Source organism: Daphnia carinata, chromosome 6, assembly GCF_022539665.2.
Source record: "Daphnia carinata strain CSIRO-1 chromosome 6, CSIRO_AGI_Dcar_HiC_V3, whole genome shotgun sequence".
NCBI classification, from domain to species: Eukaryota; Metazoa; Arthropoda; class Branchiopoda; order Diplostraca; family Daphniidae; genus Daphnia; species Daphnia carinata.
Window position 1 is genome coordinate 210,946 of NC_081336.1, and position 22,298 is coordinate 233,243.

The following is a 22,298-nucleotide window of genomic DNA, read 5'->3' on the forward strand; positions in this document are numbered from 1 at the left end:
AAGCCAGTCATTCCCGACAACGTTATAATATGATGTGTCTTGAGTTTTCAATGAATATTGTTATATAATAAGCGAGTGAGAGGAGAGACTAGCCAAAGACGAAATACTCTCGCACATATTTATAAATTGACTATTATTTTTCTGGATAATTTAAGGGAGGAATGCCAGGATATAATAACAAACAAAAGAGTAGAAAACGCTTTTTCTTTTCTACTTTTTTTTTTCTTTTTTCTTTAAGTAAAATCCTTGTCGGGATTGATAGTTGATTGATTTCCCGATTCAAATTGGCCCCATCAGTCGAATGACGAAAAGGTAGTGAAATAATAGGCAACAACTACGATGCTAACACAGAAAAACACCATCACTGGTTGATGATAGATGTGTGGAAGCACACGATGCGGTAGTAGTCACAGGGTTCTTTGACGCACGTACGCTACTCCCCGCTGGATGGCCTCTAACCTTTTTTCAATATGAGTCATCGATAGTGTCGCCACCTGCAAATTCAACAGGATCAGGTAACAACGATGTTTTCACCAGTCAATGGAGAACACAATTACTACCTGAGCTTTAGGATTTAATGGAAGAATGGCCATCAGCCACCACAGCCAAGCCGGTCCATCCGGCAGCGTCATCCAATCGGGTTCAATGTCCGGCATCACACCGAAATGGCCCAATATCCGTTGGCGTAGATTAGCCGGAGCTGAGGTAATCCAATGTTGAGCCTCTTGACGGACACGATCGTGTAGGGCTTTGACGATTTCTACACGAGACGGATCAACAGGTTGGTCCACCAAATACTCGACGGTAGCCGTGCAATAGCCATCGAGGACGCCTCGTCGAAGGACCCTGAACCGTCTGCCGCCCACCGTGTCGACGACAGAGCGTCCGTCCGTGAAAAATTCGACATCGCGCACCTCCAGCATGGTCCCAAACTCGGCAAACCCGTGAGGTTGGTCCTGGACGTACGAGCACATGCCAAACTGGCGAGAACCCGACTCCATGGAGCGACGAATCATGAGCCGATAACGGGGCTCAAAGACGTGCAACGGGCATCGCACCGTCGGATAGGCCATCGTACAGATAAAAATCGGGATCTATCGAATTGATTAAATAGATTTTCAAAAAATGTTGAAGGGAAACTTATGTAACAGGTAGATTTGCATACATTATGAGATGAGGCCAGCTCTTTCATTTCTTCATCGTGAATGCGCGATCTATCGGCGTATTCCTGCGGCAGGTAAGTAGCCATGGCGTAATCCAGAAACTCGGTTAGGCACTGCCTCCGTTCTGCCAGGTAGTTTTCTAACGATGTTTGGCAGAGTGGGCAGGCCGCTTTATGGTCCATGCATCGATCGAGGCACGTCCGGCAAAAGGAATGACCGCAAGGTGTTGTGACAGGTTGCCACATCAATCGACAGCACAACGTGCACTCGAAATCAGAGATGTCCACTTTGGCTGGATCTGCTGCTCTCAAGGAAATATTTGGTGTCCATTCTGATTTGATCCAATTAAAAATAAATGATACTTTCAATGTTTCTCCAGAAATTAAAAAAAATCGAAATTTTACTTTGAAGTCTTTCGAGTTCGGATAGGATGCGATCGACCATCTGATGCAATTTGGGATGAACCTCCTGGTGATGGATAGACAAGGCCATCATCCGTTGCGGAGATTGCCGTAGAGCAAGATCATCGTCCCCTTCTTCTTCCGTTTCGGACGGTAAGATTCGACTGGTGGCTGCTAAAGCAGCCGCAGCCTCCGAGCAACTGGACGAGCTCGAATCGTCAGTATCACTGGCCAAACCGGCAGTTCCAGCCATGGTGCGATCACCAATGCGATGGCACTTTTGTTTGGCCACCGATGACGTAATACCGTACAGTGCCTTTAGGAACACAGGGGAAAATGGCAAAGTAAAACAAGTTTGAATAGAAAGGAACTTTATATTAGAAAACTACCTTTGCAATGTCATCGCGAACGTCGCACATCAACGAGCGTTCCATAGCCGTACAGTGCAACAAGGACAGAAGGGCGTCCTCGTGCCTACCGAGACCTTTAAGTGCCTCAGCTCGACGATAGTAACCCTGAAATTTAAACAAAAGTCATTTAGAAAGAAAAAAAACAATAAGCCTCAAGAAATATAAAATACAAGAATGGAACTCTTGTAATAAGGCTACGAATGTTTTGGCTCAACATTTGCTTTTTACCTTGGGCCAATTTGGTCGCAATCGAATGACCTGATCAGCGTCCTTAAGGGCTTCGTCGAATTTGCCCATCTTCGAGTAACAATGCGACCGGTTGCTCAGCAACGTAAAATCTCCAGGAGCTAAAAAAAGATGCAATGGGAATTGACACTGTTATATAACCATTATTTCTCGTGTGTGTGAGAGAAAATGGAGACCAGTTACATAACACTCGGCTTTGTGCTGGAATGTAAAATGTACGAGAACTGGTTAAACGAACTAACACGTAACTTTCTTTTTTGAACATACCTGACTGAGCAGCGAGATGATATTTATCGAGGGCCTGGTCATACAGTTGGTTGCAAAACGCCTGATTGCCGGCGTTACGTAACTCGACGGCTTTCAGTTCGTTTGCCCACCATTTTTCGACCAAGGTCGAAACGGTGACGTTGGTCTTCAACTGATCCGGATGCAAAGACGGATTATCTGCCCGGCTGCACTTGAAACAATGATCCAACGAGTTGGTGCATTTGCGGCAGAAACTGTGTCCGCACGCCAGGGTCGCCACTTGATGTAACACTCCGCCGCATTTCGGGCAGGACAGGAAATCGCGTTTGTTCCATTCATCGAAACTCTCCGGTCCAGCAATGACGGTCGATTGGCTCCCATTGCCCGGACGGATGACCCAACTTCTGATGATGGACGATGCCAACTTTTTTACGTCTTTCCATTGATCTTCTCGGGTCCCACCAGCTCCGCTGAGGCGGATGGCTGTGGCCAGTTTGTCCAGTTCGTCTTTCCAGGACTCGGCTGGCGATGACGTCACAAAGATGACATCCGTTTGTTGCATTTCGGCTGCATCGACGGTGACAACATCTCTGAGCACTCGTTTGGAAGACGGTTCACTTGCGGACGTCGGCCTGGAATGAGGTGCAGCCGAAGGCGATGCATTCAATTCCGGCAATGACGAGGAGGAGGCACTCATCTTTTTGGCGTGACGGTTCCTACCGCTGTTGACCTGGAAAAGACGTGAAAAACAACGTCCACGTTTCTTGTTTAGCTTGTGATCAACGACGGCGTCACTTTGGTTGGGTTTGGTGTCAACACCGGTGACAGTTGAACTACTGCGACTTGTCAACATGTTCGCCCAAATGCAACTGAAATCTTGTGCTATTTGACGTTTAATGTTCTTCGTTACTACGACGATGACGGCGATCACCTCGTTACGTAAGACGCACACACACACACATAGAACAGGCGTGAGAGTAACAAAAATGAGACTTTCGTCTCTGCTCCCACACCGACGAATTCAACATGCGCTGAAAGTCCGGGCCACAAAGCAACACACACACACACAAGTTATGTTATATAAAATAAAGGCCACTGTAACTCCGCCTCTATCCCCGCAGCAAAGCTCGCCACAAGTTACCGTCTCCACTATTGGATGAGCTACTCGTAGCTACACTTGCTCCCATTGGTTCTCACGTTTTTCATGCTGACACTATTCTTCACCGTTATATAAAAAAGGACGACGTTGAATTTGTTTTCAATACAACACATTTCAAATTGCGAAAAAATCTTTGTCGAATTTCAAGGATCTGCAACCAAAGGGAGAAATTCAAATTGAATGCGACGAGTTCTTTCCATGAAAACCTCTTGGTTTCTCACATTCAATAACATATTAAAGGGGTTTACGCAATGAAAGGATTATGGGTTTCAGCAACAATAACATGAGTTACCCACCCCCGCTCCCGTACGTGTGTTTATATAACACACGGGGCGTTTAGTACAATTTTTCCCGTTATCATTTCGTTATCACGGCGTTGATGCACAAAAAAAAAAGGAAGGAACTAAATTAAACCAGGCAGCACCATATCCAGAGCTCCTATACCCGTGACGGACTTGCACGTGTCCTTGCGTTCTTTTCCCTTCCTTGACCACTAAATCATAGGTTTACATAACACGTTCCTTTTCGGCATATTTAGATAACAAAAAAAAAAATGCAAATACAATGGCTTACGTGACTAAACCAAAAGTCAAATTTTAACAAACGCATATCGAGAAACAAAAGCAGAAAATCTGTTGTCTGTTGAAGGAGATGGCCAAAACAAAAACTCACTTGAGTTTTTTCAGTTGTAGATTTTACGTAAGCCATTATCGATTTCCTATTATTATGTAACCTGCCGTGTTCTCGGTAAACGTTTGTATGCCTTGCAAAGGAAACCATTTCGAGACAAGTAGTTTCTGCAACCCAGACGATCTTAATTCATTGAATCCCCAGTCATTCACGATGTTCGAGAGACAAATGTCACAGTCTCGTCTTTTGTTTCTTTTTTGAAGGGGAAAGTGACATTGGAAAGGCGTGGTGATGACGAATACAGACGGAGAGAAAAAGTCCCGGCTTTACCGGACTTGGACGATGTTTCCATATATGCAGTTGCGAACTAAATGCTATCGAATAACCTTGAAAGTATTTTGGCACTCAACCACCAAACCCCAAGAAACGTGGCGCCCGTGTAAGTTTACACTTTGTTTTCATGTCAACCTGATTCGTTGCGTCATCGTAAATATAGGAATATTTAGTTGGGACCTATGCACAGACGCGGATTTCATTTTTATCTATGAAAAGACGACGGCAGAAACTCGAGATTATTTCAAACGTGTGAGAGAGACAAAGGTATGATATACCGGTTACATAACACGTCGTGCGTAGAACAATCATCCCTTCCCAATAACACTTGAACTTTATCCACTAAACAGGAGTGTTTAAGTACAACAACCTCTTTTTATGTATACTTTACGAATTTAGAGTTATTATACCTTTCTTTTCCTCCTTACAACACATCTCGAGGCACCCCTAGCATTCTCCATTTTGTTGGGTGGAGCTGGTTTCCCAAAATATCCCAAAGGGTTGTATACACCTAAAAGAAAGAGAAATGAAAAACATTAGTCTTCCATGTGCTGTATACGAAAACTACTAGGCATAGATAAGTTACCCCAAATTATACAATATTGACATTTAACAAGAATACAGAAATTGAAGGCTTTCTATTATTGCCCTTTATGTATGATTTTCTTATCTTTTGAGCTATCAAGCAATTGCAGACATTTTCTTACCACTTGAAATTAGTTTCAATACTTACTATTCTTACTCCAAGATGCAATTAACACTATGCACGAAAATGTTTGGCCGTCCTGAAAGAATAATAATTATATTTAATGATCTGGCGATAACCAAACGGTTATTAATAAGTAAAAAAACATGTTTGATTTATGTCATTTTTACGTTTCAAATATTCTGCGTCAGAAAGCAGGTTCACAAGATGACTTCAAGTGCGGTGCAAGAAGCCTCCTCTAGTCGTCTGGTACAAAAAGTAATATCTGCATGCCATGGACAATAAGAGTAAAGAGTCTAATGAGATTGCGAAATTCGACGTTACTTGTCTTTCGTTAAAAAACCCTAATATTTGTTTTTATTCATTAACCTTCTGATTTTTCTAGTGACCTTCATGTTGTAATCTCCACGCCGTTGTTGTGATTGTGTTTTTAGTTGGTTAGCACTTTATTTTACTAAGTAATCTCAGAATGCTTCTATATATAACCAAGAGATGGCGTTGCTTTGGCGCTGAATAAAATTTTTTTAAATGAAGAAAAACTGTATTCACATTAATATTCCAAACTTGGGGAGAAAAAAACTGGAATTCAAACTGAACAACGACATCTCAGCCAATGCAACAAGAAACACGAACAATTAAAAACCGGTGAAACTAAAAAACCAAGAAAAAAAACACAAATATTCACTACAATCAGTTTAGCCAGTGCTCATCAATCGCTAAATGTGCTCAATTCAGAAACAGAATCATTGCTGGACGGGGAAAAAGGTTGTTCAATTACGACGGAATCTTCTGTTGTAGGTGGACCAAAAAGAAATTTGACCAAATCGTCGAATTGCTCCTGTTTCTTTTCCAAAAGACGAGCTTGGAGGCAGAGCAAACGAAGTGAATCGCTATCGGGATTGATCTCTAATCGAATACGACCCCATTCGACATTTACATCGAAAAAAGGCTCCTCTTCATCACCAACCATTTCTTCACACGGAATCATGGCACACGAACTTTCAACCAACTAAAAAAATAGTAAAACTGGTAAGAACACGTGTTAGAAGCGAAAAAGACAAATAGTTACTGTGTTGGAGATGACAATTTTCTGAATTTGATGAGGATAAACTGATTTGAGACGTTTGCAGAGTGGCAGAAATTCCTCCAAAGCTTCACGGTGACGTTTTCGTCGATTAATTTTTTCATTAGCAAACAAGGGAACTTCAATAGCTTCTGACTTGACTGAGATCAAACGAAAACCATCATAATGTCTATTAAGTTTCTTGACCACGAGATCGTCTAAAATCGGATCTGTCATAAAAATGACTTCCAGCCCAGCATTTAGAAAACGACGGACAAATGGAGATCGTGAAAGCTGTTGTGGACTCCTTCCAACCATGTAATAAATGTCCTGTTGCCCATCCACCATTCGCCAAACGTATTCACGAATGGTAGACATCTGTTGACTAGAGGTACGAAATCGAATGTGATCAGCAAGTTGCAACGTCAACTGTTTGTCTTCTGTTAGCAACATCTTTTTCTTAAGTTCGACAGTTGACCGAATAGATGCAGTTGCTGGGCCACATTTAGGACTATGACCAACAGTGTCTTGGTTGTCGTTAGCAGCTGAGGCTTGGGGTAGCCCAGGATCGATTTGTTTTTCTACTGCCTCTGGCATCCCCATTTTGTCTACAAAAGGGGGAAATACAAAATATTTCTAGCACACATGGGCAATACACAGTCATTTAAACAAGGCAAACTGTTAAACAATCATAGAGGATTTACCTGTATATTTGAATAAATAACAGAAGATTGATGTTGGCTGAAAGAAATAATCTTTATCATGAAAGACCTCAATCCCAGGTTTTTCTTCAGTAAAGGTCAGGAACTCTATGCAGTGAAATGGAAATGTTAGTCAAGAGGAAAGTTTCGAGCGGACTAAATTATTCAAATGTGGTTTTGAATTCCCAAAGGACTATTTGGGGGAAAGGCAACGAAAACAATACATTGCCAGACTTACGGAAATTAAGAGTTCATTTACATAAAATTCTTTTTTGTTCCCCCTTCCTCCATAAAAGAACAAACAAAACGACGGTGATAAACTTTAAATCTATTCATAAACGACGATGGCAAACATAGCAAAAAACACAGAAAAAAGCTTAATAAAACGTTAAACATTAATATGCTGTACATACGGCTCCGTAACGGATTGCCCAGATCGTTTTTGTTATTTTTTTTTTCTAATGTAAAACTTGAATTAATTGGAATAATTTTTTCCTATACATCACGACATAGATTCGATACAAACATCATCCATCATATCGATTGAGTTTTTCCACGATAGAGTTTCCGTGGACAACAAATACGAAGACAGTTATTTCAGAAATATAAATCGCACCAGAACTAACGAGTATTGGAGAGAATGGGAACTTTCTTTTTTGCCCCCGTACATTTCGTGGAAGAGAACGGGAGCCAGTGAGTTTAAAGTAAATGCAGTGGGTATACTCCATCCCCGTTCTGTTAGAAGGAAGAATTTTTGTTTATGAAAGACCTAGCCGGGCCAAAGTCATCCGCTTACGGAGTCGAATCACTTCCCAATAAATATCGTCCACTGACGATTTGACTAGGCCCAGCTGGATATATCGCAGGTAAGTGAGCGTGTCACACACGGCCGTAATCTATTTTTAAAATATCATTTAGTTTAATGGGAAGACACTGAGAAAGTTATAATAATATGAAATTGTGACTCACTCGGTTACGACACAACGACGATATAGTGTACCATTGATCGTCAAGTCCGTCACCCAATTTAATGCGGTAACGACAAGGACGTTGAGTTTCCAGCAAAGCGCATCTCCTACAAAATGAGATCCGTACACAAGTTTAATTAAATTTCAATCGTGTGTTGGTTAAAGAAATGACAACACTTTGGAAAATGGCGTTAGTTTAAATTGATTATAACCGCCGTACGTGGATTGAGTGGCAAACTCTTCGATGAAGATAACGTTGTCTTTAACAGCACGCCTCACACGGGCAGCCAAATCGCGTTGAGGGAAATCCAAGCACCGATCGGCATCTTCTTCAAAGAGTCTCTGCATCAATGGGCTACTTTCCTGCTCCAGACTTGGATTTTTGCGCCAGTTTTCCAGTTCGTCGTAGAGAACGGGGTCCACTTCGCCACACCCATCACCGTCAGGAGTTCCCACTAGATGGCTCCCACTACCATTGACGCAACAAGCATCGGCTGCTGTCGCAGTTGCAGGACGGGCTGGATTCTCAGGACTGGATGATAATGGGCTGTTCAAATCTGCACCTCCTTGGATGTGATGGTATTTCATATCGCAGTCGGACGTTCCTCTTCGATGTCGGGTAAACATTTTCAATCCTCCTCCGCTGCTTTTATGGTTAAATCCATTGCCAACGGATGGCGGTGTATTGTTGACATGGATATTCCCCGAAGATAGAGAACCGGACAATTGCGGATGAAGATGGGCATTCGGCTGGCTGGGAGTAGAAGTCAAAACAAGCGTTTTCAAGGCCTCTACTTCAGCACTTAGGACTTCGACTTGCATTCGAGCTTCCTTGAGAGCCTTTTCGGATGCAGCCGCTTTGACGTTGGCTGCGTTGACCATCACGTGCGCCTCCTGTAACGACAACAGACAACTGAATAAGCTAAGACATTGGCAAATCATCAACAGATAAACGAGTTCGAACCAATTCAATTCGGTTGGTGAACTGCTCAATTTCAAATTCAAGTTCTTGAATGCTTTTGGCGAAACCGCGAGCCATGATTCACGCTACAATTCGATATTTTGAAACACACTGTTCACCGACACAGGTTCAGAAAACAAAAGATTCTAAACAGCTGGAATGTACTGGATAAGGCTGTTGTTCTAATCAGTTGTGTAACGTAGAACATTTAAGTTAAAAATGAGGAGAAAGAGAGAGAGACCGGATGGAGGCCAAAAATATTTCTTATCGCTCTGTGTGTGTGTGTGGTGTGTGTGTGGCTCACACACACGGCCACCACCAACCATACCAGTCTCTCCCAAAGATAAAACTGAGAGTTTTTTATTTTATTTTTATTCTTTTTTTTTTTTTTTAATAACAGAGAGAGGATAGAGAAGAGGAGGAGAGAAGCATCATGGCGAATGCGCATGCGCCATTGGTCATCACCTGAAAAAGACTGGCGGTGAGTTCGCGGACTTCGTTTTCGACGTCATCTCGGATCTGAGCCAAACGTCCGCATTCCGCTCGACTTTGTTCCAGTTCTAAACGTGTTTTTTCAAGTCGTTGTTCCAGCTCGATATCTCTCACCAATTCGACCTATAAAACAGAGATGGAAATATATTTTTATTCGGCACGAACTTTAGCAATCCAGTTCGAAGAACAAAGTTCATTTTGAGGACAAGGCTGATCGGAATTCCTTTTGAATTTTTACGACAATTTCTCTTTAGCCCAAAGATTGGATAATTACCGAATGGTTGGGTATTTTACTGTTGGCCGTGGGCGACGAACATATGGAAAGTGGCGAATAGATCGGCATCGGGGAAGAAGAAGCTGAAGAAGTGAGCTCCTCTTCGGTCGTCTGGCTGAGGCCATGGTTACTGCAAGTGCTAGCGGCACTAGCTGTAGAGCTGGTGGAACTTTCACGGCTGTGACTCGGCACGTGATGGACACTCACGACAGCTACGGCCTCGCGAGATGGTAAAGGATCAGGTTGGGCCATTATGTCCGTTAATCCCATCGTTAATAAAATACCTGATGTGGTATTGGCTATTAAATAAAAATCATCATTAGGAATTGCGTCTGTTAAAAACATGAGAATCTTATAATTAGAGTTCTCAAAAAATCCTACAAGATGGCAGCACCTTATCAAAATACCTCCCCACCAGATGGTGTTTTACATGTAAACAATAAAAAATACTTGCCGAAAAAAAGAAGGAAATGAAAACAAAGACACGAAACAATTGTGAAAGCAGCCGGAAAAGCCGCAAGCGGCCCACTTATTATTAAGACCGGAGGACAAACCTTCTATTCTTCCCTCTCTATTCGACTTGAAACCAGGTCTGAATAGAGTGCTACCATTTAAAACACGAGTTTCCTGCTGCTACGATTTCCCTTCGCATAGAAAACAATTTTCCAATAGAATGTTGATGTTAACCAATTGGACGGGAACAAAATAGAAAGTTTAAAAGTCTTTGCAACCTGCTCCTGGTGGAGAAAGCTTCTCTCCATGGCATACAACAACTTGCAATTTATTTCCAAGTAAGCCCAATAGTATGTCATCCGCGAAAATAAAGGGGAAAAAAAGAGACAGGATTTGCCACATTGAAAATGGGAGACCAGGCCAGTCAAAACGGGGAAAGGAGGGCGTCTCATTTATTGTGTTGACCCTTTTCTCAAATTCCACGAGATAAATCGACATTCTTTGCTAACCACAAATAAAGCAGGTTGATCTGGCTCATCGTGACTAAAATACAAGAAAATGATGAAACTAAAACGACAAAGGCGTGGAGATGGCCTCTAAGGATATACTCAGTGAACGACTGGCCTTGATTTCATAGGGCGCGTGAATCTCAAGGACTGCAAGGATCGATAATTTAAACATTGACGTCCTTGGGATTTTGACCATGACATATCCCAGTCGGAGACGAACGAAACAAGAACTTGCAATTCGTTGCCAAAAAAGATCTGGCATGGCACATCTCCTTAGTGTTTACTTGTACGGTTTTCTTTTTGCAAAGGTTTCAAGGCCTTTTACAGATAAAAAGAAACCCACGAGCTGTTTACGCCCATCTTCTTCTAGTTCCAGCGAAAAGTCAACGACCACTGAAAATGTCAGGACTCCCCCTCGAGGCTTTCGTGGTGCAAAAAGATCATCTCGAGTGTGAAGTAACATGATAACTTGTTTTGGTCAGCAACAGACAAACTATACCAAAATGCACTTTAGATCGGACATGTAGATATAAGCTCCAGCAGTTTAAAGGTTACATATACTGAGGCCAATAGCAAGAAACACTGAAACATTATGTTATACTGATCTCTTTAAAGATTAAACTTACCAAAAGAAATCAGCCTTTACCACTTGCTTCTAAGCGGGCAAAATTGTTCTTCGATAGCAGCTAAATAAACACTACCAGAATGCAGTAGTATCCAGGAGAAACTATTCACTTTTCAATAAGCACAGCGACAATACTTGGAAGATGATCGCTTTTGCCCTAAAATAGCCTCTGCTGCTGGACACGGACTGATGATCGTGTTGATGATGGATAACACAAACCCACATGTGAATCTATGTCTCACAGCTGTCAGCTGAACAACTTTTTAGAAACAACACCACGACCCTACTTTACACGAGCACTCAACATACAAACGACTACTTCTAAAGACGCCCAATACCAGACAGGAGATTCGCTGAGTAGAGCTGCGTGATTAATATGACAGAACCCCAATGGGGATAAAAAAAAACACAGACGGAACCGAAAATGAATCAACCTCTAAGCTACAGCGTCACCTCGGCAACTGCGCAGTCTCTAACGAGTAACTTTACTACCCTTTTTTTCCTTGCGTCATATCCCTTATTACTTCAAGTGTTATTGTAGATTACCAACAGATGGCCAAAGATAGCAGACGAAACGTAAAAAATGATAAAATACTTTTGACACATTCGATGAAATGCCGGGAGGAAAAAACAGGATTTGTATTTCTTAACCCAACAATTTACAGAACTCTGCAGATATCCGTAAACGGAATTCGAGTCGCACAAAGAATACTTGTTCCTAGTCTTCCAGGAAAAAGTAATTGCCCGATCTCTTTTGCTCCACGTCCTATTAAATTTTCACAAAGGACGAATGTCAAAAAAGTTGAATTTGAGGTTAGCTATAAGAAGACACTGAAAACAAACCTTGACGGAGTTCTCCTTGTTAATTCGCGGCCGGAAGTTGTTAGGATCTCGCCGGAACGTAATGGCCAGAAGCTCAAGAAAGCGGTTCATGCCAGGCAGAAGAGCTTGTGGAGCATTGGCGAATGACTCGACCGAAGGTCGGCCCTCGAAAACGATGACACGGTCGGCCAAGTAAGTGGCCATGATAAAATCGTGCTCGACCACAAAAGCCGTTTTCTTGGCATGAAGAACGAACCTAATGTTTTAAAAATGCGTTTTATCGAGAAAAAGCCTCAAAAGCAAAAAGAATCTATTCCGCGCAAACCTCTTGATGACTTTGGCCGCTACGAGACGTTGCTCGGAATCGAGATAGGCTGAAGGTTCATCGATTAGGTAAACATCGGCGGCTTTGCCCAAACATAGCACGATGGCCAAACGTTGAAGTTCACCACCAGACAAATTCTGGACCTCCTGATCGATGATGTCGTCGATTTTCAACGGCTTCATCACGTCGGCCACAAACTTTTAGAAACAAAATATTATGTATTATCTCAGTAGGTGAACGATTCACGGGGAATTTGAGCTAATAAAAAATACCTGAGGATGGGTGTAGGCATCACGAACTTTGTCGTGGAGCAGAACGCGTACAGTGCTTTGCGATTTTGGGCTGATTTTTTGCGGCTTGTAACTAATATTGAGCGATGGAATTTCTCCTGAACCCTCATCGGGGTTCAAGGACCCTGCCATCAACCGAATCAATGTCGTCTTTCCTGTGTGATTTAATATTTAGAAGAAATTCAACACGGGCTCATTACAAAAAAAGGATCACCTGTTCCATTTTCACCGAGGAGAACGATAATTTCGGCATCGGTGAATGAGCCACTGGTGACGCTCAGTTTAAAGTCGCCGAGAGTTTTCGACATGGTTGGATACTCGTAGTGGTGGAGTCGCTTGACTTCTTCCTCCGTAGCGGACTCGGCTACACGGAAGACGAGCGACTCTTCACGGAAACGTAAATTTTCAGTAGGTACGTAGCCGTCCAGGAAAATGTTGATGCCTTCGCGGACTGAGAACGGTACCGTCACCACGCCATATACACCCGGAATTCCGTAAAGGCAGCAGATAAAGTCCGATAAATAGTCCAAAACGGACAAGTCGTGCTCGACGACGACGATGTACTTGGTCGGGTGCAGAAGAGAACGGAGGGCCTTGGCGGCGTTCAAACGCTGCTTCACGTCCAAGTAACTAGACGGCTCATCGAACATGTACACATCCGCATTCTGGATGCAGACCGTTGCGCAGGCAAAACGCTGCAATTCTCCACCAGACAAATTTTCGATATTTCTCTCGCTCAAATGCCCCAAATCTTTGAAAGCACATTTCAATCATCGTCATGCCGTTATAACTCAGCCATTTAAATAAAAAAATATGTCTTTTGTTATTTCTTTACCCAAAATTCGACACATTTCTTGTTCGTTGCCGATTTCAGCTTTGCGCTTTATCATTTCTCCAACGCTGCCTTTAACGGCCTTTGGAATTTGGTCCACGTATTGCGGCTTGATAACCGTCTTTAGATCATCTTCGAGCACCTTCGTGAAGTAATTTTGGAGCTCGGAGCCGCGGAAGTAAGTCAAAATTTCAGACCACTCGGGTGGATCCTATGTCAATGGTAATAAAGCATGAATCTGAAAGATCGGCATAGCTTCTTTCAAATGAAATTCACCTTAAAACGACCTAAATTTGGTTTCAGCTTTCCTGCCAATATCTTCAGAGCAGTAGATTTTCCTATACCATTAGTGCCAACCAGACCAAGTACTTCACCTACGAAATGCAAAATTTTTTAGAAATGTTAAATTAGAATTACAAACATGCATTCCTTACCAGCTCGGGGAGTTGGGAGCCTGTGGAGTTTGAAAGAGTTCTGGGAGTAGCGGTGAGTCACTTGGGAATCCAAGTTACTAGGCAAATTGATGATAGTGATTGCTTCAAATGGACATTTCTGCATTAAAATCCAGCTTACTAACTGTTGCTTTTTTGTCAGGCAAATCAATTACCTTAACACAGATACCACATCCAATGCAGAGAGTTTCAGAAATAACAGCAATCCTGTCTGTTGGTGCTACCTCAATACAGAGTTTTCCCATTCTCACAACTGGGCAGGATTTCTTGCATTCCTGACGGCATCGTTTTGGTTTGCATTTGTCGGAATTGACAATTGCTATCCTAGTAAGCTTGTCCGTTTCTTCAAAGGCCTTTTTCCTGGATGCCATCCTTATTCGAGATTTCTACACACAAATGAAGAGGAAAAACAGTTTAGTATTTAGCGGATGCTGTGGAGTTCTACTTTTTTCAACAGCTGGCAGAGATACACATGAAAACTCACGTGTCACTGTCACGGGTTTAAAACGCGACAGTGGCTATATGCAAGAATACACAAAAACATAAGTTATGTAGGCATAAATTTATGAATGTACTTTGTAATTTGATCAATGTGAAATTTACTTATTTTGGCCAGAATTGTTACCAGAAAAATAAGGCCACGTCCAAGGACCTAATAAGCCAGAGGACCGGGAAAGTATTCCGCGCAGGTTGGTCAACACATTTCCTAAAAGGGAAGCAGTTAAAAGTTTGTACGGAACAAAGAATAAGGCGGCATCCGGCATGGTATTTAAAATATATCGAATTAGAGGTTAAGAACCCCATTTCGTTCAAATTACCAGTTAATTTTTATTTATCATGTATGATTAAAGTATCAGTGCATCTGCCATCATTATTTACTTTCCATCACAGTCTTATGATATAATATAACTCAACATTTTTTGTAATAACTAATAAGTTAGCATACTCTGCAAAGAAAATATTGGCAGTAGACTCACGATTTTCAAAATCACTTTAAATGCTATGAATCTTTTCAAGAATTTCGTTCGCATATCTAAATAAAACTTCATTTATGAGATAGCAGTAGGCATTATGTCGGTAGCATCCAGCATGCTTTCCCCTGAGGTAAATTGGGTTTGGCAACCGCAACCACTGTCCTTTGGGGTCCAGTGCATAACCAACTTTACGATAGCATACACACTCGAAGGAATGTCGCATTGCAGCGCTCCGACGCAGTGATCGAATCCACCAGAAAATGTCTCGCCTTAAAGACTTTTAAGTCCTTTATTGGCGGGAACAACTACAACAATGTACGTGATTACTCATTCACGTTGTTGATCATTACGTAGGAATCTGGCAATATTTACTCCGTTGTTCATTGATGACATGTTGTTTTCTGGTTATATCGAATGATTTTTTCAAGGTTGCATTGTTCCATTGCTCTTGTCATCGAACTGTTTTCTCTGGAAGACGATCCTCATACTATTCTTATTATTTCGACAGTTTACTTGATAATGTCTGAGCCAAGTTTCATGTTTCGTTGCTTACGAGAATATCTACTCGTTTGTATCAAGACGGTCTTAATAAATTAGCAATCATGAAAAGAAAAATGGTGGGAATCGCCAAACGTGGTTTCGAGACGTTTCCATCTTGTTCTCACAGAAGTATTTTCGAATTACATCTTTCGCTAGGAAGGCAAAAGCAATTATCTTCCTTTACAAAATTTTCTTTTTTTATAAACTGGTAGGTGGCAGTTGTAAAATACGCAACGTTATACTTATGAATGAAGACGACAATCATGGGATAAAAAGCATAGTTGATCATAACAGACGCTTACAACCGATTCTTGATTCTCCGAGGGTGCCTCAACGATAGCGTCATTTTTTAAATGCAGTGAGTTTTTTGCAACAGTCCATGTTTGAAACGTAATGATAACGAATTTTAGTAAAAAAGTGTAATACACAAAACAGCTAATCAATAGATAACACATTACCTGATTTGACATGACAATGTTATTGTCAAAACGGCAACGTAGTCTTCACTTCCTTCGCTTTTTCTCGATTCTTCCAGGCGCTTCTAGCAGCGAGGGAATCTCGAACGTTCGACGTTGTTTCCCTTCCTGTTCTTCCCCCACCCGGCAGTTTTGATATAAGCCAAGCCCTCGTGCTTCGTTCTCACAGTCTTCAACCGGCAATCGAGCGAAATACATCGCAGCGACTCCCAAGCGAATTCTCTCCACGAGGCAGAAAGACAGTTTTTGTTACTTTATTTCCTGAATCTTCTAATTCTAAACGAAGGTAAGTTTTTTATTTAGTTAATAGTGATGCAATAACAATACCTAGAATTGTGCATAGATCAAATATAAAGTCTCGTGGAGCATAAATTTTTCGGTTATATTGTGTTTTTATATTGTTTGATTGATAAATGAATTCTCCTTATGTAGATGCCTGAAGAAGTTAAAATGGAAACCGAGGCCGAAACCTTCGCCTTCCAGGCTGAGATTGCTCAGCTCATGAGCTTGATCATCAGCACCTTCTACTCGAACAAGGAAATCTTCTTGCGAGAGTTGATCTCCAACTCTTCAGATGCCCTAGACAAGATCCGTTATGAATCCCTTATTGATCCATCCAAATTGGACAGTGGGAAGGAACTTGAGATTAGGATCATTCCAAACAAAAATGATCGTACTCTCACCCTCATTGACACGTAAGTTGGTTTGTTGGTATTTGGTGAAAAACTAGTTTTTCATGGCAAAACCTGATTTTTTAGTGGTAATGGTATGACCAAGGCTGATTTGGTTAACAACTTGGGTACCATTGCCAAGTCTGGAACTAAAGCATTCATGGAAGCTCTCCAAGCTGGTGCCGATATCTCCATGATTGGTCAGTTTGGTGTGGGTTTCTACTCTGCTTACTTGGTTGCAGACAAGGTCACAGTTCATTCCAAGCACAATGATGATGAGCAGTATGTCTGGGAGTCCTCTGCTGGTGGTTCTTTCAGCATCAAACCTGACCATGGAGAACCCATGGGAAGAGGCACAAAGATTGTCTTGCACTTGAAGGTAAGAGTTTTGCTGTCTTAAATGTTGCAGGCCTAATTTAATATTTTTGTTAATGTTTTATAGGAAGACCAGATGGACTATTTGGAGAAGAAAGTCAAGGAAGTCGTGAAGAAACACTCAATTCATTGGCTGCCCAATTAAGCTTTTGGTCGAGAAGGAGCGCGACAAGGAAGTCAGCGACGATGAGGCTGAGGAGGAGGAGAAGAAGGACGAGAACGAAGAGGAGAAACCCAAAGGAGAGGATGTTGGCGAGGATGAGGAAGCCGACAAGAAAGCTACCGACAAGAAAAAGAAAAAGACCATTAAGGAGAAGTACTCTGTCGATGAAGAACTCAACAAAACCAAGCCCATCTGGACTCGTAATCCCGATGACATCAGCCAAGATGAATACGGAGAGTTCTACAAATCGTTGACCAACGACTGGGAAGACCACCTTGCCGTCAAGCATTTCTCCATTGAGGGTCAGCTCGAGTTCCGTGCCCTTCTTTTCGTTCCTCGCCGTGCCCCCTTCGATCTGTTTGAGAACCGCAAGCAGAAGAACCACATCAAGCTGTACGTCCGCCGTGTCTTCATCATGGACAACTGCGAGGAACTCATTCCCGAGTACCTCAACTTCATGAAGGGAGTCGTCGATTCTGAGGATCTTCCTCTCAACATTTCCCGTGAAATGCTCCAACAAAACAAGATTCTTAAGGTAAGTACTTAAAACGTTCTACCATATTTCAGGGGTGTGAAATGAATTGTTGCTTTTTCTTTCAGGTCATCCGTAAGAACTTGGTCAAGAAATGCATGGAACTGTTTGAGGAGCTCGCCGAGGACAAGGAGAACTTCAAGAAATTCTACGAACAATTCAGCAAGAACTTGAAGTTGGGAGTACATGAAGATTCTACCAACCGCAAGAAGATTGCCGATCTCATCCGCTACCACACATCGGCCTCCGGCGATGAGCAGGTTTCCTTCAAGGAATACGTTTCACGCATGAAGGAGAACCAGAAGCACATCTACTACATCACTGGTGAGAACAAGGATCAAGTCAGCAACTCGGCTTTCGTTGAGCGTGTCAAGAAGCGCGGATTCGAGGTCATCTACATGACTGAGCCCATCGATGAGTACGTCGTCCAGCAGCTGAAGGAATATGACGGCAAGCAGCTCGTCTCCGTCACTAAGGAAGGTTTGGAGCTACCCGAAGATGATGCCGAAGTCAAGAAACGCGAGAGCGACAAGGCCAAGTACGAGGGACTCTGCAAGATCATGAAGGATATCTTGGACAAGAAGGTTGAAAAGGTCGTCGTCTCCAACCGCTTGGTCGAGTCTCCCTGCTGTATCGTCACCTCTCAGTACGGCTGGACCGCCAACATGGAACGTATCATGAAGGCTCAGGCTCTGAGGGATACTTCCACTATGGGTTACATGGCAGCCAAGAAGCATTTGGAAATCAACCCCGATCATCCCATTGTCGAATCGCTTCGCGTCAAGGCTGAGGCTGATAAGAACGACAAAGCCGTCAAGGACTTGGTCATGCTTCTCTTCGAGACCTCTCTCTTGTCATCTGGTTTCTCCCTGGAGGAGCCCGCCGTCCATGCTTCTCGCATCTACAGAATGATCAAACTCGGCTTGGGTATCGATGAAGATGATGTGCCCGCTGCCGGTGAGGAAGTCAAGGCTGAAGAGGAGATGCCGCCCTTGGAGAACGACGAAGAAGATGCTTCCCGTATGGAAGAGGTCGATTAAATACGTGTGATCAAGTTTTAACCCATCAACAAGTTTCTCTCAGCCACGGTTCATAATTCAGCATCATCTTGCGAACTGGAATGAGGGCGTTCATCTGTAAAACTAGTCTTATTGTCTAATATTACGGCTTCATTTCATTACGTTGTCCACTCATTCCTGGTATTGTATAACTACGTGCTAAGTATTGGAACTTCAATACAAATAATCGCGGTTTGCTATGAAATTTCGTTGTGATGAATTAGTTTAATAACAGAGTTCCCGCAACAACATTAGAAAATGTATAAACCTACCAAAGTGGGTGAAAAGGTTAAAAATCAAACTTGGGTTCAGAAAATGTTAACACCACATAATTTGCAAAAATTAAAGAGTGGTGTTAGTGTTCTAAGGAGCTCGTTATTTATCTGTGAAGCTGCCGTTAGGTGTCGCTAGAAGCGATGTGCGAAGCAGACGAAACTTAAGTGACGTTTCCATGTTGGAGATTGGTTCAGCAATTGAATCACTCGTGCTGTGGACGGAACGTGAAGAGGTCGGTAAATAAGTTCTCAAAGTATCATGGACAGTGCAAAAATCCAACAGTTAGGAGAACGAGCTGCTAAGGCCGTAAGCTTTGCATCATTTAGTTTTCGACAGCACTGCTAATAAGCGTAAGACATTGAATATTTGGTAAATGAAAACGTTATTTTCTAGGAAGCCGAGATTGCGGCCCTGATGCAACAGCTGACGATGCTTACATCAGGTGTTGCGGGCAATTGTGTCGAAGACAACAGTGAAGCTGAGAAGTTGATGGCGGAAAATGCGAAACTCAATTATCGAATCAACATCATGAAAAGAGTAATGAAATATTTGATCATTTCAAAAGTTTAAAAAACTAAACATGCATTACGACAGGCGTTGGAAGACAATAGTAGTCAGAGGAGTGCAAAAAAATGTATACCAGAATCTTCTCCTAATGGCATGGTAAACATCCTACTGAAACTAGAAGAATTGTTCGGGTTGGCTATTGAGCAGGCCTTCCCAGATGTGAAGGGGTTTCAAGTGGTTGTTGTACCAACCACCCCAAATTTTGGAGATTATCAGTTTAATGGAGCCATGTCTCTTTCTAAATTGCTAAGAACCATGGGAAAATCACTCAATCCCCGTGAAGTGGCTGGTGTCATCCGAGAAAGTGTTCCCTCCAATTTAGTCATCGACACCCTTGAACTCGCTGGTCCTGGATACATCAACATTAGACTAAAACCATCTTTTGTCCAAGAACAACTTGGCTTATTGTTGACATGTGGTGTGAGGCCACCATGCGATGTCGAAAAGAAAAAAGTGATTGTTGATTTCTCATCACCAAATATTGCCAAAGAAATGCATGTTGGCCACCTTCGCTCCACCATTATTGGTGACAGCATTTGCAGGCTACTCGAATTTCTTGGCCATGACGTCCTTCGAATTAATCACGTTGGTGATTGGGGAACTCAATTTGGAATGTTATTAGCTCATCTCGAAGATCGTTTTCCCAACTTTGCCGAAGAAACGCCTCCTATTGGAGATCTGCAGTCCTTTTACAAGGTAAAATTAGCCAAAAACATGTTGAATTAATGAATAATTAAAACATCAATGTTTTTTTAATATTAGGAATCAAAAGTTCGTTTCGATAGCGACGCTGATTTTAAGAAGCGAGCCTATGCTTGTGTAGTTAAACTCCAGTCGCACGATCCTGTTTACATCAAAGGATGGCAAGCCATTTGCGACGTTTCTCGCCGAGGTCTTATTATTATTATGAGATACATGTTGGCATTATTTAACTTTGTGAAATGTTCTATAGAATTTCAGAAAATTTACGACCGATTGGACATCAAAATCAAAGAAAGAGGAGAGTCTTTTTATCAAGATTTAATGAAGAAAACAGTGACCATGTTGGAGGAGGCTGGTGTTCTCAAAGAAGACGAGGGCCGCAAGGTGATGTTTGCTCCCGGGATTGCCGTCCCATTAACGATCGTGAAGTCGGACGGTGGTTACACGTACGACACGTCTGATATGGCCGCCATTCGACAGCGAATCCATGATGAAAAGGCTGATTGGGTCATCTACGTTGTGGATTTAGGTCAAGCTGGCCATTTCGAAACTATTTTTGCATGTGCAGAAGTTGCTGGTTGGCTGGATCGTAAGAAAACACGTGTCGAACACGTCGGTAAGACTTGATCACAACACATCAGATTGTGTTAACAGCTAATTGAATAAGCTTCCGTACAGGTTTCGGTGTGGTTTTGGGTGAGGACAAGAAGAAGTTTAAATCCCGCTCAAGTGAGACTGTCCGCCTCGTAGATTTGCTTGACGAAGGACTTCGACGAGCAAAGGAAAAATTGATTGAAAAGGAACGAGACAAGATTTTAACTCCAGAGGAATTGGAAAGTGCTCAAAATGCTGTAGCTTACGGATGTGTTAAGTATTCTGATCTGGCCCACAATCGCAATGGCGATTACGTATTTTCTTTCGACAAGGTAAAAGTGCAAAATGATTCAATTGCATTAGAATGTGATCGTAACAGATTCAAAATTTCATTTAGATGTTGGAGGATAAAGGCAATACCGCAGTCTACCTACTGTATGCGTACACGCGTATCAGAAGTATCGCACGAACAGCTAACATAACGGACGAGCAAATCAAAAAGGCGGTTGCTGATGGTATTCCGTTGGGGCACGAAAAGGAAATGAAATTGGCAAAACTGTTGCTCCGATTCCCCGAAACGATTGTCCGTTTGACAGTCGATTTATTCCTTCATCCGCTTTGCGAATACCTTTACGAAGTTAGCACGGTCTTTACGGAATTCTACGATGTTTGTTACTGCGTGGAGAAAGACCGAACTACCGGCCAGATTGTCCACATCAATATGGACCGAATGGCTCTGTGTGAAGCCACTGCAAATGTTATGGCTCAGTGTTTCTCTCTCCTAGGCCTGAAAACCGTTCAGAAAATGTGAAACTAATCAAGAGAGCAATACATTGGATGCAAACATCATATCAAGTATAATAAAGTTTTTTTTTTTAAATCTGTTATTTTCAAGTAATTTCAGAATCGAACGGAACGCCCAAAAGGAGATTGTAATGAGATCCGATCAAATACGTTTCGTTGCTATTTACGTAGGGAAAGGTATATTTACATATTCATTATCGTTTTGCCATTAGAAGCCGCATATAGATTGTCCTGCCATCCTATATCAGCCTTCAACACCTCTAAACGAATCATGGCCTATCTTGTCAGGTTTTAAATAAAATCCGTGAAAGACGTCCGTATCATCTGTATACGATTTAATCCAAAGTTTGCATGTCTTTGATAGTGCACTTTGCTTGTGCCCATCTGTGACAAACACCGACCTATCTACGGATTTGGAAGTGATCACGACGACAAATCGTGATACGGTGAAGGACACTGTCCCTTTTTTTATTATTGGTCCATTCGACTTTGAATTCTTGGTCAA

The 22,298-nt window shown here is 42.2% G+C and overlaps 6 protein-coding genes across 8 annotated transcripts; 2 read left to right on the forward strand and 4 right to left on the reverse strand.

Annotated features, from left to right (window-relative positions):
- Window positions 1-39: 39 nt before the first annotated feature.
- LOC130690385 (LON peptidase N-terminal domain and RING finger protein 1-like) lies at window positions 40-5,064 on the reverse strand. Of its 2 annotated transcripts, XM_057513396.2 has the most exons (8): window positions 4,999-5,064; window positions 2,488-3,196; window positions 2,203-2,321; window positions 1,954-2,079; window positions 1,568-1,880; window positions 1,166-1,494; window positions 561-1,094; window positions 40-494 (listed from the first exon to the last, which is right to left on the reverse strand). In XM_057513396.2, the coding sequence occupies exons 1-8, from the start codon at window positions 5,047-5,049 to the stop codon at window positions 408-410; spliced, it is 2,268 nt and encodes a 755-aa protein (XP_057369379.1). In that variant the 5' UTR covers window positions 5,050-5,064; the 3' UTR covers window positions 40-407. The 2 variants fall into 2 exon arrangements, with proteins under 2 accessions (XP_057369379.1, XP_057369378.1); XM_057513395.2 differs by lacking the exon at window positions 4,999-5,064 and having other exon boundaries at window positions 2,488-3,472.
- On the forward strand, window positions 4,488-21,838 carry LOC130690392 (arginine--tRNA ligase, cytoplasmic-like). 2 transcript variants are annotated; one of them, XM_057513405.1, is made up of 7 exons: window positions 19,311-19,432; window positions 19,520-19,663; window positions 19,721-20,389; window positions 20,456-20,585; window positions 20,646-21,011; window positions 21,074-21,321; window positions 21,387-21,838. In XM_057513405.1, the coding sequence occupies exons 1-7, from the start codon at window positions 19,385-19,387 to the stop codon at window positions 21,798-21,800; spliced, it is 2,019 nt and encodes a 672-aa protein (XP_057369388.1). In that variant the 5' UTR covers window positions 19,311-19,384; the 3' UTR covers window positions 21,801-21,838. The 2 variants fall into 2 exon arrangements, with proteins under 2 accessions (XP_059351833.1, XP_057369388.1); XM_059495850.1 differs by lacking the exons at window positions 19,311-19,432; window positions 19,520-19,663 and adding an exon at window positions 4,488-4,491 and having other exon boundaries at window positions 19,859-20,389.
- On the reverse strand, window positions 5,826-7,236 carry LOC130690416 (heat shock protein 83-like). The gene is made up of 3 exons (XM_057513431.2): window positions 7,062-7,236; window positions 6,364-6,965; window positions 5,826-6,303 (listed from the first exon to the last, which is right to left on the reverse strand). The coding sequence occupies exons 2-3, from the start codon at window positions 6,958-6,960 to the stop codon at window positions 6,004-6,006; spliced, it is 897 nt and encodes a 298-aa protein (XP_057369414.1). The 5' UTR covers window positions 6,961-6,965; window positions 7,062-7,236; the 3' UTR covers window positions 5,826-6,003.
- Window positions 7,367-11,813, reverse strand: LOC130690402 (guanine nucleotide exchange factor for Rab-3A-like). The gene is made up of 6 exons (XM_057513417.2): window positions 11,342-11,813; window positions 9,754-10,052; window positions 9,453-9,602; window positions 8,247-8,920; window positions 8,028-8,133; window positions 7,367-7,954 (listed from the first exon to the last, which is right to left on the reverse strand). The coding sequence occupies exons 2-6, from the start codon at window positions 10,021-10,023 to the stop codon at window positions 7,817-7,819; spliced, it is 1,338 nt and encodes a 445-aa protein (XP_057369400.1). The 5' UTR covers window positions 10,024-10,052; window positions 11,342-11,813; the 3' UTR covers window positions 7,367-7,816.
- LOC130690395 (protein Pixie-like) lies at window positions 11,956-14,741 on the reverse strand. Its single transcript, XM_057513409.2, has 10 exons — window positions 14,665-14,741; window positions 14,217-14,447; window positions 14,044-14,161; window positions 13,886-13,983; window positions 13,613-13,820; window positions 12,992-13,528; window positions 12,760-12,932; window positions 12,488-12,684; window positions 12,184-12,418; window positions 11,956-12,106 (listed from the first exon to the last, which is right to left on the reverse strand). The coding sequence occupies exons 2-10, from the start codon at window positions 14,430-14,432 to the stop codon at window positions 12,059-12,061; spliced, it is 1,830 nt and encodes a 609-aa protein (XP_057369392.1). The 5' UTR covers window positions 14,433-14,447; window positions 14,665-14,741; the 3' UTR covers window positions 11,956-12,058.
- Window positions 16,180-19,055, forward strand: LOC130690387 (heat shock protein 83-like). Its single transcript, XM_057513398.2, is given in 6 exon segments — window positions 16,180-16,337; window positions 16,484-16,746; window positions 16,810-17,101; window positions 17,165-17,217; window positions 17,219-17,795; window positions 17,861-19,055. Coding segments are annotated over 5 exon segments (2,157 nt in total). The 5' UTR covers window positions 16,180-16,337; the 3' UTR covers window positions 18,833-19,055.
- Window positions 21,839-22,298: the final 460 nt, after the last annotated feature.

Excerpts from the sequence above, each read along its gene's own strand:
- LOC130690385 (XM_057513395.2), bottom strand. The coding sequence starts at position 3,319 with ATGTTGACAAGTCGCAGTAGTTCAACTGTCACCGGTGTTGACACCAAA. Across the intron at positions 1,881-1,953 it reads TTCGCGATGACATTGCAAAG|GCACTGTACGGTATTACGTC; the intron begins GTAGTTTTCTAA and ends GTGTTCCTAAAG. Across the intron at positions 495-560 it reads CATTAAATCCTAAAGCTCAG|GTGGCGACACTATCGATGAC; the intron begins GTAGTAATTGTG and ends TTGAATTTGCAG.
- LOC130690416 (XM_057513431.2), bottom strand. The coding sequence starts at position 6,960 with ATGGGGATGCCAGAGGCAGTAGAAAAACAAATCGATCCTGGGCTACCC. Across the intron at positions 6,304-6,363 it reads AAATTGTCATCTCCAACACA|TTGGTTGAAAGTTCGTGTGC; the intron begins GTAACTATTTGT and ends CTATTTTTTTAG.
- LOC130690402 (XM_057513417.2), bottom strand. The coding sequence starts at position 10,023 with ATGGGATTAACGGACATAATGGCCCAACCTGATCCTTTACCATCTCGC. Across the intron at positions 8,921-9,452 it reads TCACCGCCAGTCTTTTTCAG|GAGGCGCACGTGATGGTCAA; the intron begins GTGATGACCAAT and ends TTGTCGTTACAG. Across the intron at positions 8,134-8,246 it reads GAGTTTGCCACTCAATCCAC|GAGATGCGCTTTGCTGGAAA; the intron begins GTACGGCGGTTA and ends CTCATTTTGTAG.
- LOC130690395 (XM_057513409.2), bottom strand. The coding sequence starts at position 14,432 with ATGGCATCCAGGAAAAAGGCCTTTGAAGAAACGGACAAGCTTACTAGG. Across the intron at positions 14,162-14,216 it reads GATGTGGTATCTGTGTTAAG|AAATGTCCATTTGAAGCAAT; the intron begins GTAATTGATTTG and ends ATTTTAATGCAG. Across the intron at positions 12,107-12,183 it reads ACAAGGAGAACTCCGTCAAG|GACGTGGAGCAAAAGAGATC; the intron begins GTTTGTTTTCAG and ends AAAATTTAATAG.
- LOC130690392 (XM_057513405.1), top strand. The coding sequence starts at position 19,385 with ATGGACAGTGCAAAAATCCAACAGTTAGGAGAACGAGCTGCTAAGGCC. Across the intron at positions 19,664-19,720 it reads GAATCAACATCATGAAAAGA|GCGTTGGAAGACAATAGTAG; the intron begins GTAATGAAATAT and ends GCATTACGACAG. Across the intron at positions 21,012-21,073 it reads AACACGTGTCGAACACGTCG|GTTTCGGTGTGGTTTTGGGT; the intron begins GTAAGACTTGAT and ends GCTTCCGTACAG.